The sequence below is a fragment of the Alternaria arbusti genome (assembly GCF_024043155.1).
Source record: "Alternaria arbusti strain BMP 1465 chromosome Unknown scaffold_5, whole genome shotgun sequence".
Lineage (NCBI taxonomy): Eukaryota > Fungi > Ascomycota > Dothideomycetes > Pleosporales > Pleosporaceae > Alternaria > Alternaria arbusti.
In genome coordinates, this window is record NW_026249945.1 from 605,194 (window position 1) to 622,798 (window position 17,605).

Below are 17,605 nucleotides of genomic sequence, written 5' to 3' on the forward strand. Positions count from 1 at the left end.
GTCTACGCTCTATTATGGCATGGGCTATGCGGGAACCGCTGGAATGACTTGGGGCTGGATTGTCGCCATGGTCGGAATCCAATGTGTGGCTATGAGCATGGCAGAGCTGTGTAGTAGCATGCCCACGAGCGGAGGTTTATACTACGCTTCTGCTGTCCTGGCACCACCTGGTTGGGGACCTTTTGCTGCTTGGCTTACTGGCTGGAGTAATTGGCTGGCTCAGATCACGGCGGCACCGTCCGGCAAGTACAAACCGCTATCTCGTTCGCGACGGGTATGGACATAGAGTTGACTGTTTGAGTAGTCAATTATGGAATTGCGGCCATGATACTGGCGGCGGCTAGTATCAATGACCCGTCTTACGTCCCCACGGATTATCAGACTTTCCTGTTGACGGTCTTCATCATGATTCTTCATGCGATCCTTTCCTCTATGCCGACACGTTGGCTTGCACAGTTCAACTCCGCCGGTTCCACGTTCAACTTCATCGCGCTGATTGTGGTCATCATAATGATCCCAGCGGGCACAGACCGTACAGAGCGCGGTCTACCCCGTTTTGCCCCTTCGAGCGAGGTCTGGGGCACAATATACGAAGGCACATCCTTCCCAGCTGGTATATCAGTCCTGATGTCCTTTATCGGCGTCATCTGGACTATGTCAGGCTACGATTCGCCATTTCATCTTGCGGAAGAATGCTCGAATGCGAACTTGGCTTCTCCGCGCGCTATTGTTCTGACATCCGCTACTGGAGGTTTCTTTGGCTGGTTCCTTCAGCTTGTCGTGGCATACACTGTCGTTGACATCGACCTAGTCCTCGAGTCTGAGCTCGGGCAGCCTTTCGCTGCCTACCTGATGCAATGCATGTCGCAGAAGATGACGCTGGCGATCCTTGCACTCACCATTATAGCCGGGTTCAGCATGGGTCAAGGATGTATGATTGCGGCAAGCAGAGTGACATTCGCGTACGCGCGTGATGACTGCTTCCCGTTGTCCAAGTACTGGAAGAGGGTCAACAAACACACACAGACACCTGCGAATGCCGTGTGGTTCAATTGCGCGATCGGCATATTGTGCCTGTTGCTCATATTCGGCGGAGAGCTGGCCGTTGGAGCGCTGTTCTCCATTGGTGCCATCGCAGCTTTTGTGTAAGTGCTGACGAGCATGGTGTGCGTGCTCTACTGACATCTGATAGCGCCTTTACCATACCCATTGCCATCCGTGTCTTCTTCGTAGGCAATCGCTTTAGACCAGGTCCATGGAACTTGGGGAAGTACTCCAGCGCTATTGGTAGCGTTGCATGTGTCTTTGTCTTGCTCATGATACCTATCTTATGCTTCCCTAGCGTAACCGGACCGGACTTGACGTAAGTCTCACCAACACTTTCACGCTGCTTTGACAAGACTAACGTACCAATAGCGTGGCAGACATGAACTGGACATGCGTCGTTTACGGTGGTCCGATGTTCTTGGTAACGATATGGTGGTTCGTTTCCGCACACAAGTGGTTCAAGGGCCCCAAGGTCAACATCGAGCATATGATGCTTGGACGGGAAGAAGCCGTTCTGATTGGACAGGGGTCAGTGGGCGATGGAAAAGATGGTGACAACTCGTTGGGTGATATGAAAGGTCCGGAAGAGATCACAAAGTCGTAGATCAAGGTTGACCTTGGTGTGCGGAAACTCGCATAAGCAGTGTAGCAGGATTACTGAGTTCTCTCGGACCTACTGTTCGAACAGGAAAATATACCAATTAGTCCGAATGTGTTCATGGACAGTGATGCACCGGCTAGGATGCAGTCCTCACAGATACACCTCGTCACACAAATGAGCCTGATTCACCCAGCGGATCTGCCGGGGCTACACCTTGGTTCGTTCGTGTCACATAATGAGCTTTGCGGGATCGCGTATTGGTATGAGCATGTTGTCGCGAATTCTGGGTGGGTCAGGTGCTGGTCAATGGCCCCGCGCTTCGGCTGCAAGACGGCGTGTCGCGGGGCACATGAGTGAACATACGTCACCTTTGATCGGCAAACTGGAGACTTGATTGAAGCGATTTGATGGCATGATTACACCCAATCTGCTGCGCTCGCAACATTTTACGAGGTTATTTATTACATGTCGTCGCATCTTGTCATCAATCAACTACTCAACCATCAGGTTGACCAATCTTCAGTAGTATAGTGGTCAGTATTTCCGCTTGTCACCTTTACAGGCAACGCGCGGGAGACCGGGGTTCAATTCCCCGCTGGAGAGCTCTCATTTTTTGTTTTTGCGTGTTCGTCAAGACCCTAGCTATGTGATGCCACCGGCTGGATGTCCATTAGTTCGAGGTCGGTAACCACATGCATGCGTCTTTTGCAGAATCTGTACTTTTTTTTCTTCCCGAAGCAAGTCACATCACGAAGTCAACACTAATGTTGATCTTTATGTGTGTTATGTACTCCGTTCACGTCCTTGCCGGGGGCGCGGCTCGCGCCTGCGGTGCCGCTGCCGATGCGAGCCTCGCAGCTACCTCCACCCTCAACATGCTCCCCGGACCGTCCGGAATATACCAAGACATCACGATATTCAGAACGTCTCCCAGAGCTACCAGCCTAGACTTCTCCTCACTATTATACTCTAATGCGCAGATGCGACGCGTATCGCGACGCTGTGTTGTAACACGGATAGCATGCGCGTCGGCGGTACGTTGACCAAGACCACCAGGGCGCACCGCTCCGTCGGAATTCCATCAGCCTCCAAATACTGATGAGGCTCTTTTGGAAGCCTCAATCTGTTTCAGATCTACATTATGCTTCATCGTAGTGACGCTGACGCCAACCAAGCCAAGACTGACGAGAGGCCAAGGTATCTCCCCGAGCAGCAGAAACATCTAACGCGATGAACTCGTCAGCTCCAAACCGTACTGTGGAATTGGACCAAAATATATGTCTCCATTTACACCATCCGTTCGACGATCCCCGTTCAGAATTCGCGTATAGGAGAAGTCCCAGCAAGTCCGTGAGCAGGATGTGTAACCAAACTCCGCAAATACCACATCTGACCACAAAGTCCGACCACAGCGCGTTCGCTGTGTAAGCCTCTGTCATGCACCAGCTTGGAGCCAGAATCCGCTAGTAGTATAATTTAGCTAGCAAGATCAATGCCAGAACCTCTGTGCTCAAGACAAGCACAGCGAAGCTCTTGGGACCGGACATGCCAACGCCGCCATGCCAGGCTGGCTGTCAACCTGACGCCCATTTACCACGAATACACAGCCGCATAATCCGGCGACGTTGGCATCCCAAGCGAATACCGCCGTAGCATTCGTCACCTCGTGTAGCTTGTCATCTCGACCGTGTCTTGGAAGGACCTCTTCAAGTCCCTTTTCTACCCCTTCTTACTCACGCATACATAGCTCACACCCAGTAGCAATAAAATGTTCGTACATCCAAGCTACGCGCCCATCTCCATCCCTTCGCCATCCCCTTCCACCCGTTCCAAAGCCATGTACGCACCTCCGCGCTTCCTCACCGGCAAGTTCATCATCTGGCTCTGTCTTTTCCTCATCGGCTTCCCCATCCTCCTCTGGAACCACCCCAACTTGGAGAACCTCTCCGTTCCGTATGCCCGACCCCAACCGCGACCCAACGCCCAATTCATCGCCCACGGCGACTCGAAATGCCTACCAGAAGTCTCGGCTGAACTCATCGAAGCAGCGACTGCGAAACGCGCTACTTGTCGGAAGTACTCACCTTTTGCAACGGGGCGGGCGCGCATTGCGACTGTCACGGCGCATTTTGGCAAGCCCCAGGAACACTATCAGAAAGCGCTCAAGACGCATCTCCAACATGCCTTGGTGCATGGTACGGAGGTTAGGGTGATGTGCGATCCGATTGTAGATGATCTGTGGAACAAACCCGCTTTCATCCTCAACCTACTCATGCGGGAGATGTTGAAGCCAGAGAAGGAGCGGTTAGAATGGATACAATGGGTTGATCGAGACACCATCATCCTCGATCAATGCCGTCCGATATCCAGTTTTCTCCCACCAGAGAAAGCGCGCTTCGGGTCCTGGTGGCGCCGCGACGACAACAAAACAACGTCAGCACCAGCAAATACAACAAACCTCCTCGTAACGCGCGACTGGAACGGTCTCAACAACGGCATTTTCCTCCTCCGCGTCAACGCCTGGGCCATCGAACTCTTCACCGCCATCCTCGCATTCCGCCACTACAAGCCGGAGATCGACCTCCCCTTCACAGAGCAATCTGCTATGGAAGAAGTGCTCAAAACAGATCAGTTCCGAGACCAAGCGAGATATGTGCCGCAGCACTGGTTCAACGGGTATGAAGAGGAGGGCACGCAGAAGTTTCTGGAGAGGGAGGACGTGGAGGGGTTGAAGGAACGGGATGTTAGGAGGGGGGATTACCTTGTTCATTTTGCGGGGAGGGGGAACAGGGGCACTTTGTTGATGGCGTGGAGTGACATGTTGGAGGGGGCGGGGGATGTCTGGGAAGAGGGTAGGGTGCAAAGAGATGTTTCGGGTGAGGTCGCGGAGTTTTGGAGGGATCTTGGGTATGGGGTATGATGGCGTGTTTGGTAGCTCTTTTATTTGTTCAAAGCTCGTCTCATTCCAATTGTATTATATACCCTTGCAATTCAATAGTAGCTTGAGCTTGGTGCATAGTCCGCCTTTGTGCCTGGGAATGCACCGGCAGGAGGGTTGCGGTCGTCCTCGTCCGCGCTGTCGTCTTCGTTTCCTTCGAAAGCCTCGCTTGGATCTGGTGGCGCCCGCATGCGGATCAAAGCGTCTTCGTCGAGCGCAGGGACGATGAACATCTTGGTGGTGTGATACTCGCGTCCAGAGGGCATGCTTGCTAGCAATGGTTCTGAGGGAGGTACTATTTGAATGCCAACCTGATATAGTCAGTTAATCATGCACAATGAACCAGTGAAGGCGGGTGTACATACGGTGTCGTTCTGTTTCTCCCACTTCTTCAACAACATATCGACAATTCGTCCTTCTTCGAACTTGCCTGCATCAGTGCCCCAGTCCACGCCTTTTTCGATCTTGCGATCTTCCCTCTTCTCCTGCCATTCTTTCTTCAGTTTGGAGAAACCAGATGACTTCTTCTCTTCTTCCGCACCCAGCGATGCAAAACCCAGCTCCTTCTTTGCGCCTCGTAGCCATGCAATGCCGTCGCCTGTCTTACCACCTCCTTCAGCATCACAGGCAAGGAACCGACACGCCTTGCCTTTGGCGGTCCGCCTCAGATCATCCACGTATTTCAGCAGATCGTCGTTGATCTTGGAAGACCGCCCAAACATAGCTTGGGCTTTCGCAGCGTGTTCTGAAGAAGCAAGGCACAGTCGAGCGAAGAGGTGCGCGCGGACCTTGGGTATATCGACGCCCCGGAACATCCAGTCTTTGTTCTGTTTGTTCCGGTCTTCTATCACGACCGCTGGGTATGGATCGTCTTTCAGTACGGTGATGAGTGTAGCTTCAGCCATAGTGAGCTCCGCTAACGCTCCCAGCACAGCCGCGGATATGTCTATAGCCGCGGGTTGTGAGTTGTACTGCCCTGCGCGGTTCATCAAGTATGTATGTATGGAGTTTGCTTCGAGAAAGTGCTTCATAGCAGCGCCGATTGCGGTTGCGCGTTGTTCGGGCGTGGGTACGGTCGCATTGTAGAGGGTGTGTAGCTGTGCTCGAGCCTGGAGGCTGTATACGTATGCCAGTGTCGAGAGAGTATAGCAGAGCTCGCTCTCAAGGCTCTTGAGCTTCACTCTTGCTGGCTCGCGACCCGGTATCGAAGACCCCAGCGTCGAGCGCCATTCTACTTCCAGCTCCTTAACCAAGACCAGGTCGATCTCTTCGCCGGCGCAGCTTGCACCACTCAGTCCTGCATCGAGAGCGAACAGGTATGGTATGTAGTCGTTGAGGGCGGATGTTACGGTGGAGAGGTTCGAGGCCTGTGAGGCAGGCGGTATGCGCTTGTGTCGCTTGAGTACGTCTCGAAGGACGCCTCGCGCAGTGGTCGCGCAGTTGGGTAGGGACGGATGAGTGCTGCTGTTGAAGTATTCGGTGAAGGATATGCTGGAAGTAGTCGGGAGGACGAAGGGGAAGGGCATCGTGTTGACTGTTGACTGTTGCTGGTCGGGACGGCTGTTGACGCAGGTACGCGGTGGTAGCGGGGTTGAGGAGCTAGCCTTGGCCTCATCATATCAGCAGCCTGGGGAGCCACAAAGCGTCCGGAACACGCGCCTGGAACAGAAGACCTAGAAATTTGAGGTTTCACGTCAGTGGGAAAAGAAAACATGCGAACTGTACCACTGCAATTGTACACTTGTTCCAATAATTCGTGCTACATCGGTCTCTCCTCGGGCATGTATATGTACAGTTTCGCCAGTACGAGAGAATTGGTGCGTTTCTTCAGCATACGCTTGCCGAACGCCATAAACCCTTGTCTTCGTCTGGTGGTGTCTCCCGCTGCGTGTCGTGTATGGTCTGCCTGTTGTCCGTCCTTCATGCAAGCGATCACCGCTGTTGGCGGGCCGCTTATCGCTTCAACGCATCGTCGACGTAGTTTTGTTGGGCAAAGAGGTATCCCTTGACCTTTGCGTCCTTGAGGAGCTCGAAGTAACGCTCTGTTCAGCCTGTGTTAGCCTTCGTTTTGTCATGGCGTACATCCTCAGACGGCCTTGCACCGCTGCAACCAGCCCAAAATTCGATCTCTTGTCCTTCTGCGCGTATCCTTCTAGCCTGCGGAATAGAGAAAGACCTACCTCGCAAATGTCCACACTTCTCCAAGTGGTTGACCCCCTCCCTCCGGTAGCACTTGCCCATCTCGTCCCTCACCAACCTCGCCATCATGCTCCTCACCCACTGCTCCCTGATGATAGCATCTTGCGCGCCCTTGAGCGCAGTGTTGTCCTCGTAGTCGACACCGTCAAAGGTTGGCGCAACCTTGGGCTTTTTGGCAAGGAAGAGTTCGGACTCTGGGGTCGGCATTGCGGCGGCGGGGAGTGCGTTCGGGGGTGGCGGACGTGTATATGGTTTCCGAGGACTCCGTCGAGAGGTTTAGAGACGTGCGACGGGGCAATTGGCGGTGTTGCGAGGTGTCGTGGTCGTGATCGTTGGTGAGCTTTGAAAGGGCCGAGCTGCGATTGGCGGCAGTGCACGTGATGCTGCATCACCACCACCTGGGCAGCGCCTTCCAAGATCGCGCAGGACCACTCTCATTTTTCGCTATGGTATTGTTTCTTCCCTCTTTTAGGTACACTCAACTCATGTTCATGTCACACCATCCTTATCCTCCTTCTTACCCCGATCCCACCATCCACCCATCGCAACACCCCAACCCGCACCCGTCTGCTGATTTCCATCACTTTGCAACTTCACATCTCCTTGATACTTCACATGCCATCTCGCAGGATCAAATCTGATCTCCCTAATGGAAGAGTACAACAGCCGTAGTCTTTCTTCTCTCTCTTGTTCACAAAGTGGGCACATGCGCTCGAGCCGGACAGTGTGCAGGGGATGTACACGACCTTCTTCGCAAGTCGGCTGGGTATCGTTGTCCTCTAGAGCTGGAGGATTCGGCGGCGAAGTTCTGGCTCTTGAAATGATGGTAGGTGAGGTCGTGTGCGACAAGGCAGTTCTACCATCTGCGTTTGGAGTCAGGAGAACGTCGGTAGTTGACAGAAGATCTGTGTGATATGTCTTGTTATGGTCTGTTTGTACAGCAGAGTGTAAAGTCTGCGAATTATCTCCGCACTTGGTTGTTTTGTCTGTTCTTTCGTTGGAGTCATCGTCTGGCACCAGCGTCATTTGTGAGTCTCTGCCCTTGCGACTGCTTCCCGAAGAACTCTCGCCTCCGGTAGCTAGATCCTCATGCTGTGTTGATGGCGATTTCGACTTTTTTACGCTCTTCGTCTGCGTATCCTTACAGTGCCTAACCGGCGTCTCTGAAAAAGTTGAGTGGCCGCAGCCAACAAAGATGTAAAGTCGATAGTAGCACATTGCGTTGACGTTGACAACAGACTCTGTCTGGGAACATGGGGCTTTGTTTAAGATGTTGGTGTAGTGACTGGTGATTGCTCGCTGAACACGCTGTTATGAAACGTGTACCAGTAGTGCTTTGTCTACTTCACCGCGGACAAGTCTAATTTCGTATTGACAAAGACTCAATGGAGGGTCAGACCCTGTGAGCAAACGGGAGTGAGTAAGAGCACATTATGACTGGAACGCATTGACACTTCTGTGGGCCTACACGGCTGTTATATTACAATTTTACATACAGTGGTATCTTGGGCAAACTACAGTGAGGAATCTGGATACGAACACCTACGCTATGCTTGATGCTACATGGAATCGCCGAAAATTCATCATACCGCCGTCTCCTTCTCTTTTGAAACATCAGGATTACTTGTCTGCGCCTCAGGGTCGAGCGGTAATGACCCTTTGCTGGCCCTCTTCCTCCGCCTCTCTGCGCGCTCTGCTTCCCTCTCGAGCCTCTTTGCCTTTTCTACCTCGATTCCAGTCTTGGTCTCCTCGTGCTGTTTGTCGAGCTTGTTACGCGTGATTAAGAGGCTGACTACGAGACCCACGACAGCAAATGCGACGTAGAGTATCCACATGGTGCTCAGCGAGTCTGCGAATGCCGTTCGCGCAACAGACTTTTGCTCATCGGGGAGGGACTGAATAAGCCCGACGTTGGCGCCGGCGGAACCTCCACCGAACCTCGACGCAGTTTCGGGACCGAGCGAAGCGGCCAGTTGAGACTGCTTCGACTTCATCTCGTTGTTGAAGATGACCCCACCTACAACGACCGAGATGGCGCTACCAAGGTTCCGAGTAAAGCCGAATGTTGCAGTCGCAGTAGCGATGTCGCGTTTCTGGGAGCATGTCAGCATCGGTAAGCTAACGAATGGCAACTATGGTTGCTCTACCGCAACCCCGCCTCTAGTGTCACGTGTAATGATCACATGTGCAGGCGCAGAAAAAGAAACTTTTGATGGAACTTACCGGTACGAGACTCTGGAGTGCAATGAGCGGTGATTGAAAGTTTGGACCGACACCAATTCCAGCAATGATCTGATAGACGATGATCTTGGCCCAAGAACTGTTGACGTCAAAGTCGATGAAAAGTCCAAAGCCCAGTGTCATCATAATCATGCCAAACCAGATCATAGGTAGATACTGCCCGGTTTTCTTGATGAAGATGCCAGTGAAAGCAGAGAGGAATGAGAGTGAGACTGCAGTAGGCAGTAGATACACTCCCGAAAGAATAGGTGTCGCGCCAAGCACAGCCTGGAAGTAAAGTGGGAGGAAGTAGTTGCCGCTGATGAAGACGAAGGAGTGGAAGAAGCAGGTAGCCAATGCAGCCAAGTTCGATCGCTTCGAGAAGAGATCGAGGGGCATGAGAGGATACGGTGCTACCCGCCACTCAATGGCGAAGAAGATGCCAATGACTACGGCTCCGAAGATGATAAGACAAAGCACTGTGGCAGAATCCCAAGGATGTGAGATGCCTCCGAATTCCAGGCCGAGAAGCAGCATAATGACTCCACCGACCATGGCGAGCGAACCCAGCCAATCAACAGCTTTGAGGCCTTCACGGAGCGGAGTCTTTGGTGTCTTGACATCGAGGAAGAACAGGAGGATGAGGAACGCAACACCGTCGAAAGGTAGATTGATGTAGAAGCACCATCTCCACGAGACCTTTTGCGTGAAGAGCCCTCCAACAACAGGTCCTAGGGAACTCGCCAAGGCCCATACACCACCGATGATTCCAAAGTATGCACCTCGGTCCCGCACAGAGAAGAGGTCGGATATGGTAATGTTGACCAGTGTGATGAGACCTCCACCACCAATACCCTGTATCACCCTTGCAGCGATTAACATATCCATGTTGACAGCCACACCTGCAAGGAGGGAGCCGACAAAGAAGATGGCGTTTGTGAGCAACAGGATGGGTTTTCGTCCGAAGATATCAGAGATCTTGCCCCAGATTGGCGTGGCTGCTGACTGTGCGATGAGGTACGCCGAGCCTATCCATGTATATCCCGAAGCGCTGTTGAACTCTGCCGAAATCGTGGGTAGGGCGGTTGTGACGATGGTAATATCCAGAGCAACGAGTAGAACCGCCACAGCCAGAGAGAGCATGATCAAGAAGATCTGTAGCTTCGTTCTCTGAGGGAATTCATCTTGCGCACCAGGTGCGCCCGGTGCAACAGCGGCGCCATTCGCTCCAGTAGCGCCCTCTTCTACAGCCTTCTCCCCATTTTGTGTTGTTCCGTCTCTCTCGGTGAGACTGACATCGGTCGAAGAAGAAGTCGTAATATCGTGACGTCCGTTCGGCGCGTTCGAGTCGAGGTGTGAGTCCCCAGCTGGGGCTGGCGCATCGTGGGTTGCGCTCATATTACAAATGCTAAGAAATGACTATTATAAAGTTTACGTGTGACGCGGCGGTGACATGTTATAAAGGCGCACACAAGGCTGAGTGCAAAACTGAGTGCAAAACGTTTGCGACAGGCGATGACACAGACTGGGTCGCTTTCGCGCCTCTCGGGGCTCTCGAACACCGACGCGACATGCGTCATGGCGCTACATACGGCGCTGAGATCGATCGCACGAGCTGGATCATTCCCGCTCTGCATTTTACCGGAAATAAATCCCAGGGGCTGCTGCAGTTCGCAGATAGCATAAATGCTCGCGAGATTGCTGTGCGAGACGATGTGCGACTGATAAAGCCCCTTTGACGTTCGTGGTCGTCGGAGAGGCGCTGCTTGGCCCTGCAAACTGATGAACCGTCCATGGCGAGGCTACTGTTGTGCGACGTTACACAGACTGACCAAGTCTGCCACGCCGTTGGGGAACGCATGGCTTATCTTCGGGTTGCTACAAATGGTATTTCCATTATCGATGTGTGGTGGAGTGCCATGCGGCTGGAGCAGCGGCTTTGACGCAGTGTCACTGAACAGCCGGGGGCAAAGACATGATTGCAAACGCCGCGGAGAGAAAGGACGACAGGAGTACGACTGTACTTTAACATGTTGTGTTGCTGATGTTCACACCAAGGCCCTAACGAGATGATTCCTTTTGAACCCCGACTCATCCCCACTGTAATACCCGTGTGGGTAGTTTGTTCTTCGCTTCTTCGCGCGCTCTAGGGTGAGCTATGATTAGCAAGGCGAGGGCTAGCAGAGGACCATTTCATGGTTGCACGCAGCACGGAGCTTGCGAAGGAGTTTGGTCCTGATACGAAACGTACTAAAGTCGTCTGCAGCCCTTTATTTTGTTAGAACTATGGCATCTGGCAAGGCGAGCAGTTTAAATCGCGCTTTAGTATGGGCGAAAACCCTTGATCCACGCGAGATGTGTGTCTTGACCAAGATTTAAGTGCTTTTGGCTCGTCGTGCTTTCTGAGCGGTCTGGAGGTACACCAAGAAGAGATCCAGGCAAGATTGAAATGTTGAAGTTCGATCGATGAGCAGCGCGTCATTCTCCACAGAATCCCCAGGCGCCGAGAGAGGAAGCGCATGTGGAGGAGCAGGTGTTTGGACTGGATGGTTTTCGTCATACTGCTGTATGCTGAGCATCGGTGAAGTGATGGAGCAGAGGCATCGTGTTGAGAGGCTAAGTGAAGGCTAAGTTAACCTGCATCTGAGTGGGGGGTGCATCGCAGTGCATGGCTTTGGCGTTCGCCGTCAACGTCGTTCGAGCCGGGGGAAACGACCGTGAGCACACATGCGCAGCTGGCTCTTAAGGTTCTCAAGGTTCTCCGCAGTTCACTTTCGGCGCTCCTGAGGTGCAGCAACGGCCGGCGCATCTCGGAAATGAGGCAGCCCCCGGCACGGTGTCGCGACAGGATGTGAAAGGCGCCTCCACGCGAGGGTGCTAGCGACGGTCTAGACTACACATGCTTCTGTTGGGCATCTGCAGGCTGATCACCGAAAGGCCTTCTGCAGCTACCCCGTAGGTGCAGCGAAGCGTGCTTGGAGGGCAAACGGATGCGCAGCGGCAGAGCGGTCGGTCCTTTGTGGCTTGAAGGCGAGGGGTGACGTGAAAGGCTGGACGGGACCCCAGAGTAGCCCTGGTGTGAGGGTGCAGGGGCGCCTCTTCAGGTTTCCAGAGTTCGTGGCTAGGCCAGTGCCGCTACTCCGCTTCGTGGTTCTGTCTCGACAATCTCCGCACCTCCCACTGCTCAACAGCTGCCTTTACATCCGCCGTTGCGTCGTCAGCCCGATTCCTGGCCACGCTCCACTGCACCTCTGTCCCCGCACGCCCATACATACCAAGTCACGACCGCATGTCTACGCCGAACAATCTGAGATTTTCCCTCGCCGCCGCCGGGCCCACGCTGTGATAGATATTGAGGCATTGACCCGCACCCGCCCGGTATGACGGCCATGCTGTCGCTCCCGCGAGACAACCCGCCCTTCCAGCGCTCGCCCTCGTCCGCGTCCCTCGCCTACGACACCTACACGCCCATCCGCAAGAACCAGTACTCGCTGCCCGACCTGCGCTCGCCGTCGCTGAGCGGCTCCTCGCGCACATCGTCCATGCACTCGACGCCCTCCAGCAGTGTCTCGCTCGATCCCAAGTCAGACGAGTCGAGCAGCGAAGACGATGGCCTGGCATTTCCCAATTACAGCTCGGCGCGGCAGTACAGAAAGGGAAAGGGTGTTGCAAAGGGCATCAGTTACGGCGTCACGCCCATCGACATGGCCTCGTTGAAGCCCGCAACCTCAGCCATGCGCCCGGGCTCGCTGCCTTCACCGTCGCCGACCGAAGGCTTCTCCTCCGATACTCCCATGACCACGCCAGACCCCATGCCCATGTCCGAAGACGACACGGCCGTGCGCAAGGAGCCCTCACACCACGTCGACTACCTCTCGTACGAGTGGCGCGAGGAGGACATCTGGTCGTCGTGGCGGCACATCGTCGAGCACCGCAGCGTCTACGGTGAGCGCTCCAGGCTCGAAAATGCCTCGTGGCGAACGTGGGCCAAGGCCCAGTTTAAGCTCAAGACCATCTCGCCCGAGACATTGAATTGGTGAGTCCCGAATATTTCGATCTGCAGCCACGGCAGGGGTGTCGATCACCCCCATCCGTGCACCATCTTGCAGATTTTTAACTCTTGGGCACTGCTAACGAATCACCAGGCTCAAAGACGTTGACGTGACCTGGCTGTACGGGCCCATGCAGCCTGCCTCAAATCGCTTCTGCTCGCAGCAGAATTCGGAGCCAGCCAGCCGCCTGTCCAAGACGAACTCCTTCGTCAATGGCGTCAAGAAGCCAATCCTCAAGAAGCGCAGCATGTCCGAGGCCATGCTGCAAAAGTCGCTGTCGTCGTCGTCACTGCTGCAACAAGCGGCCGAGTCGGTGCAGGCCCAGCAAACAACCGGTGTGACGCTGGAGTTGCGACGGCCCCGACCAATCATCGGCCGTGTAACCCCCGACTTCCCCACATCTTCCACATTGTCCCGAGGCCTGCTTTGGGAAGGCACGGACTACTTCTCCTCAAAGTCCACCTCCGGACTGCACACTCCCGATCACGGGGAGAAGCGGCACATCCGCTTCGACGACAAGGTCGAGCAATGTATCGCCGTCGAGTGCAAAGACGCCGACGATGAGGAGGATGACTGCAACCACAACCCCTGGGCCAAGTACCAGGAAGCGGATTCTTCGTCGGACGAGGGCGTCGTCATGATGAAGCGGTCGCGCCGGAAGAAGCCTCTTTCACGGACTGCCTCGTCCGTCAGCATCAGCACGGACAACAAGACCATTGCTAAGCTTCCATCGACGACGCTCAAGTACCGGACAGACTCTCCCGACGTCCCCGAGACGCAGCAACATCACTCCCTCGCCATGTGGAAGTCGCGCAGCGGACTCTCTCCGTCGCCGTCCTCCGAGACCCTGAAGCCGTCCAATCCATCACGAAATTTCCTGCTGGAAGAGGACGACGAAGAGAGTGAGGAGTTCCTCAAGCCCTCTAGCGCTTACGGCTCAAAAAGGGCCGGCACTCCCACTGCTTCGGATCCGTACTCATTGCGCCGGAGTGGGTCGTCAGCCTCACTGGAAAGCGGCGCACTACGAAGAACACCATCCGGCATGTTCATGCCATTTGAAGGCGACGAAGAAGAGCCTTTACCACCCACTCTCATCGGCAGAGTTGTTGACACCGTAAATACTGCACGCGACATAGGCCATGTCATATGGAATGCGGCATGGAGTAATTAGAACTTTGACTTTAGCGTATGGCGTTCGCGGCTTTGTACTACTTGCGGGATGGACTTGGGAACAGGTAGCATACATACGCAGACCACATCTTACGACCTGGCTAGGCGGCGGAGTTTTGGGAATACCTACACTGAAGCGCCGTTGGCTGCATGCATTGGTGTGACTATGGATATAGCTCACCTACAATCGATACCACATACGTTCAACCATTGATGACAGTACTGGGTGATGCAGTGTGTTGTGTTGGTCGTACAGCGCATGAGCGTGATCGATGCGAGTTTGTTGTGCACAACGTGGCCTCTTTGAAGTATCTCCTTGAGATTCGAAAAGCAGCCTGAACTGTGTTCCTTATCTTGGGACCTTTGGATTCGGGGTTGACGTGTGGAGAAAACGTTTGTTCTTCCCGAGGTCTGCACTAGCGCCGCGGACACAGAATCCTGGCAAGAGCTATCGTGAGCGAGCACCTGGGAAGGACCTTGGATTACTAGGACTTCCTAACCACTTGATAGTAATTGCATGCAATGAACTCTTAAGTGAAAGTGTATCAGATCTGGCCAGCTGGCGTGAAAGTAATTCGAGAAGCATCCATAACCCTGGAGCATAACCGTGCATGGGTCGCCGCGCTAGTGGGGAGCTCCAAGGGCCCGCTTCCTGCCACATTTCACTAAGGTGGCCTTTCTGTGTACTGGGCATTTAACTGCCACCTTGCCCCAACGTTGAATCCGTGAACTCTTCTCCTCCACTTCAACCCTCAACTAAGGCAAGCACAATGCGTTTTGCAATTGGCGCCACCGTTGCGCTCGCTGCCGCCGTTGTGCGCGCAGACGACGCCAGCTCTTCCGAGTCAGCGTCTTCTTCCTCGACCACGGTCGCGAAGCCGACCTTTACTGTATGTCTCTGAATCATACACCTAGCCGAGGCTCTCTCTAACATTCGTATAGCCCACAAAACTCAAGGCACCTTTCCTCGAGCAGTTCACCGACGACTGGGAGTCCCGATGGAACCCCTCACACGCGAAGAAGGACGTCAAGGCCGATGACGAGGAATGGGCATACGTTGGCACTTGGTCCGTTGAGGAGCCTTCCGTACTGAAGGGTATGGAGGGTGACAAGGGACTGGTCATCAAGGACAAGGCGGCTCACCATGCCATCTCCGCCAAGTTCCCCAAGGCCATTGACAACAAGGATGACACCCTTGTTGTTCAGTACGAAGTCAAGCTTCAGGGTAGGTTTTCTAGCCAAATTTGGGATATCACGTTATTCTAACAACGGACAGATGGCCTCGAGTGCGGTGGTGCGTACATGAAGCTCCTTCAGGACAACGCAGCCCTCCACGCTGAGGAGTTCTCCAACGCTTCTCCCTACATCATCATGTTCGGACCCGACAAGTGCGGTGCTACCAACAAGGTACGACACTTCTCTCAATATAGCCAACTACGCTGACATTTCTAGGTCCACTTCATCTTCCGCCACAAGAACCCCAAGACCGGCGAGTACGAGGAGAAGCACCTCAAGAACCCGCCCATGGCTCGTATCGTCAAGACCACCAGCCTCTACACCCTCATCGTCAAGCCTGACCAGAGCTTCGAGATGAAGATCGACGGCGAGTCCGTTCGCAACGGAACCCTCCTGGAGGACTTCACCCCCTCCGTCAACCCCGCTGAGGAGATTGACGACCCCAACGACACAAAGCCTGAAGACTGGGTTGACGAGGCCCGCATCGCTGACCCCGAGGCTACCAAGCCCGAGGACTGGGACGAGGATGCGCCGTTCGAGATTGTCGACGAGGAGGCCACCAAGCCTGAAGACTGGCTTGAGGATGAGCCCACCACCATCCCCGACCCCGAGGCTGAGAAGCCCGAAGACTGGGATGACGAGGAGGACGGTGACTGGGTTCCTCCCACCGTTCCCAACCCCAAGTGTGACGAGGTCTCTGGCTGCGGCAAGTGGGAGCCTCCTATGAAGAAGAACCCTGCCTACAAGGGCAAGTGGACCGCTCCCTTCATCGACAACCCGGCTTACAAGGGCGTCTGGGCCCCCAAGAAGATCGCCAACCCTGACTACTTCGAGGACAAGACCCCTGCCAACTTTGAGCCCATCGGTGCTGTAAGTTGACTCTATCTTGATTGCACAGACTCTTTGCTAACATGCCGTAGATTGGTTTCGAAATCTGGACCATGCAGAAGGACATTCTCTTCGACAACATCTACATTGGCCACTCCATCGACGACGCTGAGAAGCTCAAGGCCGAGACCTTCGATCTCAAGCACCCCGCTGAGAAGGCTGACGAGGAGGCCAACAAGCCCAAGCCCAAGGACACACCCAAGTCGCCCTCTGACCTCGTCTTCAAGGATGACCCAGTCCTTTACGTCAAGGAGAAGGTGGCCCTCTTCCTCGAGATCGCCAAGCGCGACCCCGTTGAGGCTGCCAAGTTCGTCCCTGAGGTCGCTGGTGGTATTGGTGTTATCGCTGTCACCATCTTCGCTATCCTTGCCTCCGTTCTTCTCGGCTCCGGTGCCGCTCCTTCTAAGGAGCAGGTCAAGGCCCAGGCAAACAAGGCCAAGAAGTCCGCTGTTGACGCCAAGGACAAGGCCGCCGAGGCCGTCGCTACTGGATCTGAGAAGGCCCAGGCTGAGATCAACAAGCGCACCACTCGCTCAAACGCTTCATAGGCAGTATTTACTATTAAGTGAAAGGAGTAGTACCCTGTTGGGAGATACAGAGTACGAGGAACAGACTACCAAAAAGTGTGGTTCAGAGGGTATTTCTTCGCCCCTCCCCGATTGGATTCCTGATTTGCAGTTACACATCATTTCGAGGTTCTCGGCGCTATGATTATGTATTGAGGCTTTGTTCCTGAAAATGGGATGTGCAGCGCCCCGGGTCACAGGCTGGGAAATAGGGTGTGTAGAAACATATGTTCAGATTTCATCGATAAACCTATGACTTCTTTGATGTATGCTATTACTCGGCTTCCTCTCGTGTTTCTTCTTCTCGCACGCTTGACTTGCCCTTGTCGCTGACGTCCAGTTCCTCATCGCCTGTATCGGCGGGATCCTCTTCATCACTGTCATCAAACATATCTTCGTCGCTAGCGTCAGAGTCGCTGGTATCGGGGTCCTCTTCGTCGCTAGACAAGATTACCTGCGGCTCATCCAGTACATAGTAATCTTCAATCTCGTCAATCTCGTCATTTTCCGCGTCTTCTACTTCCGACAAGCAGCGTATGCCTCCTCGTACTTCTCTTCGCGGGACAGGTTAGTCTCGGCGTGGAACCTGTCGGTACACACCTCATCAAGCGGGCTGAGGGGCGGCATAGTCGCAGATATTGTCGACGTTCTGGTAATGGAGTGGTGGGGGGGGGGGGGGCCCCCGGTT

The 17,605-nt window shown here is 54.2% G+C and overlaps 8 protein-coding genes and 1 non-coding gene across 9 annotated transcripts; 5 read left to right on the forward strand and 4 right to left on the reverse strand.

The window, feature by feature from the left end:
• Positions 1 to 432: 432 nt before the first annotated feature.
• J4E86_004712 (uncharacterized protein) lies at positions 433 to 1,651 on the forward strand (the record flags this gene model as incomplete). Its single annotated transcript, XM_051445250.1, has 3 exons — positions 433 to 1,145; positions 1,193 to 1,363; positions 1,417 to 1,651. The coding sequence occupies 3 exons, from the start codon at positions 433 to 435 to the stop codon at positions 1,649 to 1,651; spliced, it is 1,119 nt and encodes a 372-aa protein (XP_051303347.1).
• A 513-nt stretch (positions 1,652 to 2,164) lies between these two features.
• J4E86_004713 lies at positions 2,165 to 2,251 on the forward strand. The gene has a single exon. It is a non-coding gene; the product is annotated as a tRNA-Asp (tRNA).
• Positions 2,252 to 3,485: 1,234 nt separating this feature from the next.
• J4E86_004714 (uncharacterized protein) lies at positions 3,486 to 4,568 on the forward strand (the record flags this gene model as incomplete). The annotated part of the gene is made up of 1 exon (XM_051445251.1): positions 3,486 to 4,568. The coding sequence occupies one exon, from the start codon at positions 3,486 to 3,488 to the stop codon at positions 4,566 to 4,568; it is 1,083 nt and encodes a 360-aa protein (XP_051303348.1).
• Positions 4,569 to 4,639: 71 nt separating this feature from the next.
• J4E86_004715 (uncharacterized protein) lies at positions 4,640 to 6,112 on the reverse strand (the record flags this gene model as incomplete). Its single annotated transcript, XM_051445252.1, has 2 exons — positions 4,640 to 4,897; positions 4,952 to 6,112. 2 exons carry the CDS (start codon positions 6,110 to 6,112, stop codon positions 4,640 to 4,642), a joined length of 1,419 nt encoding a protein of 472 aa, XP_051303349.1.
• A 427-nt stretch (positions 6,113 to 6,539) lies between these two features.
• J4E86_004716 (uncharacterized protein) lies at positions 6,540 to 6,992 on the reverse strand (the record flags this gene model as incomplete). The annotated part of the gene is made up of 2 exons (XM_051445253.1): positions 6,540 to 6,628; positions 6,767 to 6,992. The coding sequence occupies 2 exons, from the start codon at positions 6,990 to 6,992 to the stop codon at positions 6,540 to 6,542; spliced, it is 315 nt and encodes a 104-aa protein (XP_051303350.1).
• Positions 6,993 to 8,368: 1,376 nt separating this feature from the next.
• J4E86_004717 (uncharacterized protein) lies at positions 8,369 to 10,403 on the reverse strand (the record flags this gene model as incomplete). Its single annotated transcript, XM_051445254.1, has 2 exons — positions 8,369 to 8,878; positions 9,009 to 10,403. The coding sequence occupies 2 exons, from the start codon at positions 10,401 to 10,403 to the stop codon at positions 8,369 to 8,371; spliced, it is 1,905 nt and encodes a 634-aa protein (XP_051303351.1).
• A 1,982-nt stretch (positions 10,404 to 12,385) lies between these two features.
• Positions 12,386 to 14,228, forward strand: J4E86_004718 (uncharacterized protein; the record flags this gene model as incomplete). The annotated part of the gene is made up of 2 exons (XM_051445255.1): positions 12,386 to 13,041; positions 13,151 to 14,228. The coding sequence occupies 2 exons, from the start codon at positions 12,386 to 12,388 to the stop codon at positions 14,226 to 14,228; spliced, it is 1,734 nt and encodes a 577-aa protein (XP_051303352.1).
• Positions 14,229 to 14,997: 769 nt separating this feature from the next.
• On the forward strand, positions 14,998 to 16,899 carry J4E86_004719 (uncharacterized protein; the record flags this gene model as incomplete). The annotated part of the gene is made up of 5 exons (XM_051445256.1): positions 14,998 to 15,117; positions 15,170 to 15,452; positions 15,504 to 15,634; positions 15,680 to 16,333; positions 16,384 to 16,899. The coding sequence occupies 5 exons, from the start codon at positions 14,998 to 15,000 to the stop codon at positions 16,897 to 16,899; spliced, it is 1,704 nt and encodes a 567-aa protein (XP_051303353.1).
• A 292-nt stretch (positions 16,900 to 17,191) lies between these two features.
• J4E86_004720 (uncharacterized protein) lies at positions 17,192 to 17,544 on the reverse strand (the record flags this gene model as incomplete). The annotated part of the gene is made up of 2 exons (XM_051445257.1): positions 17,192 to 17,471; positions 17,504 to 17,544. 2 exons carry the CDS (start codon positions 17,542 to 17,544, stop codon positions 17,192 to 17,194), a joined length of 321 nt encoding a protein of 106 aa, XP_051303354.1.
• Between the last annotated feature and the right edge of the window lie 61 nt (positions 17,545 to 17,605).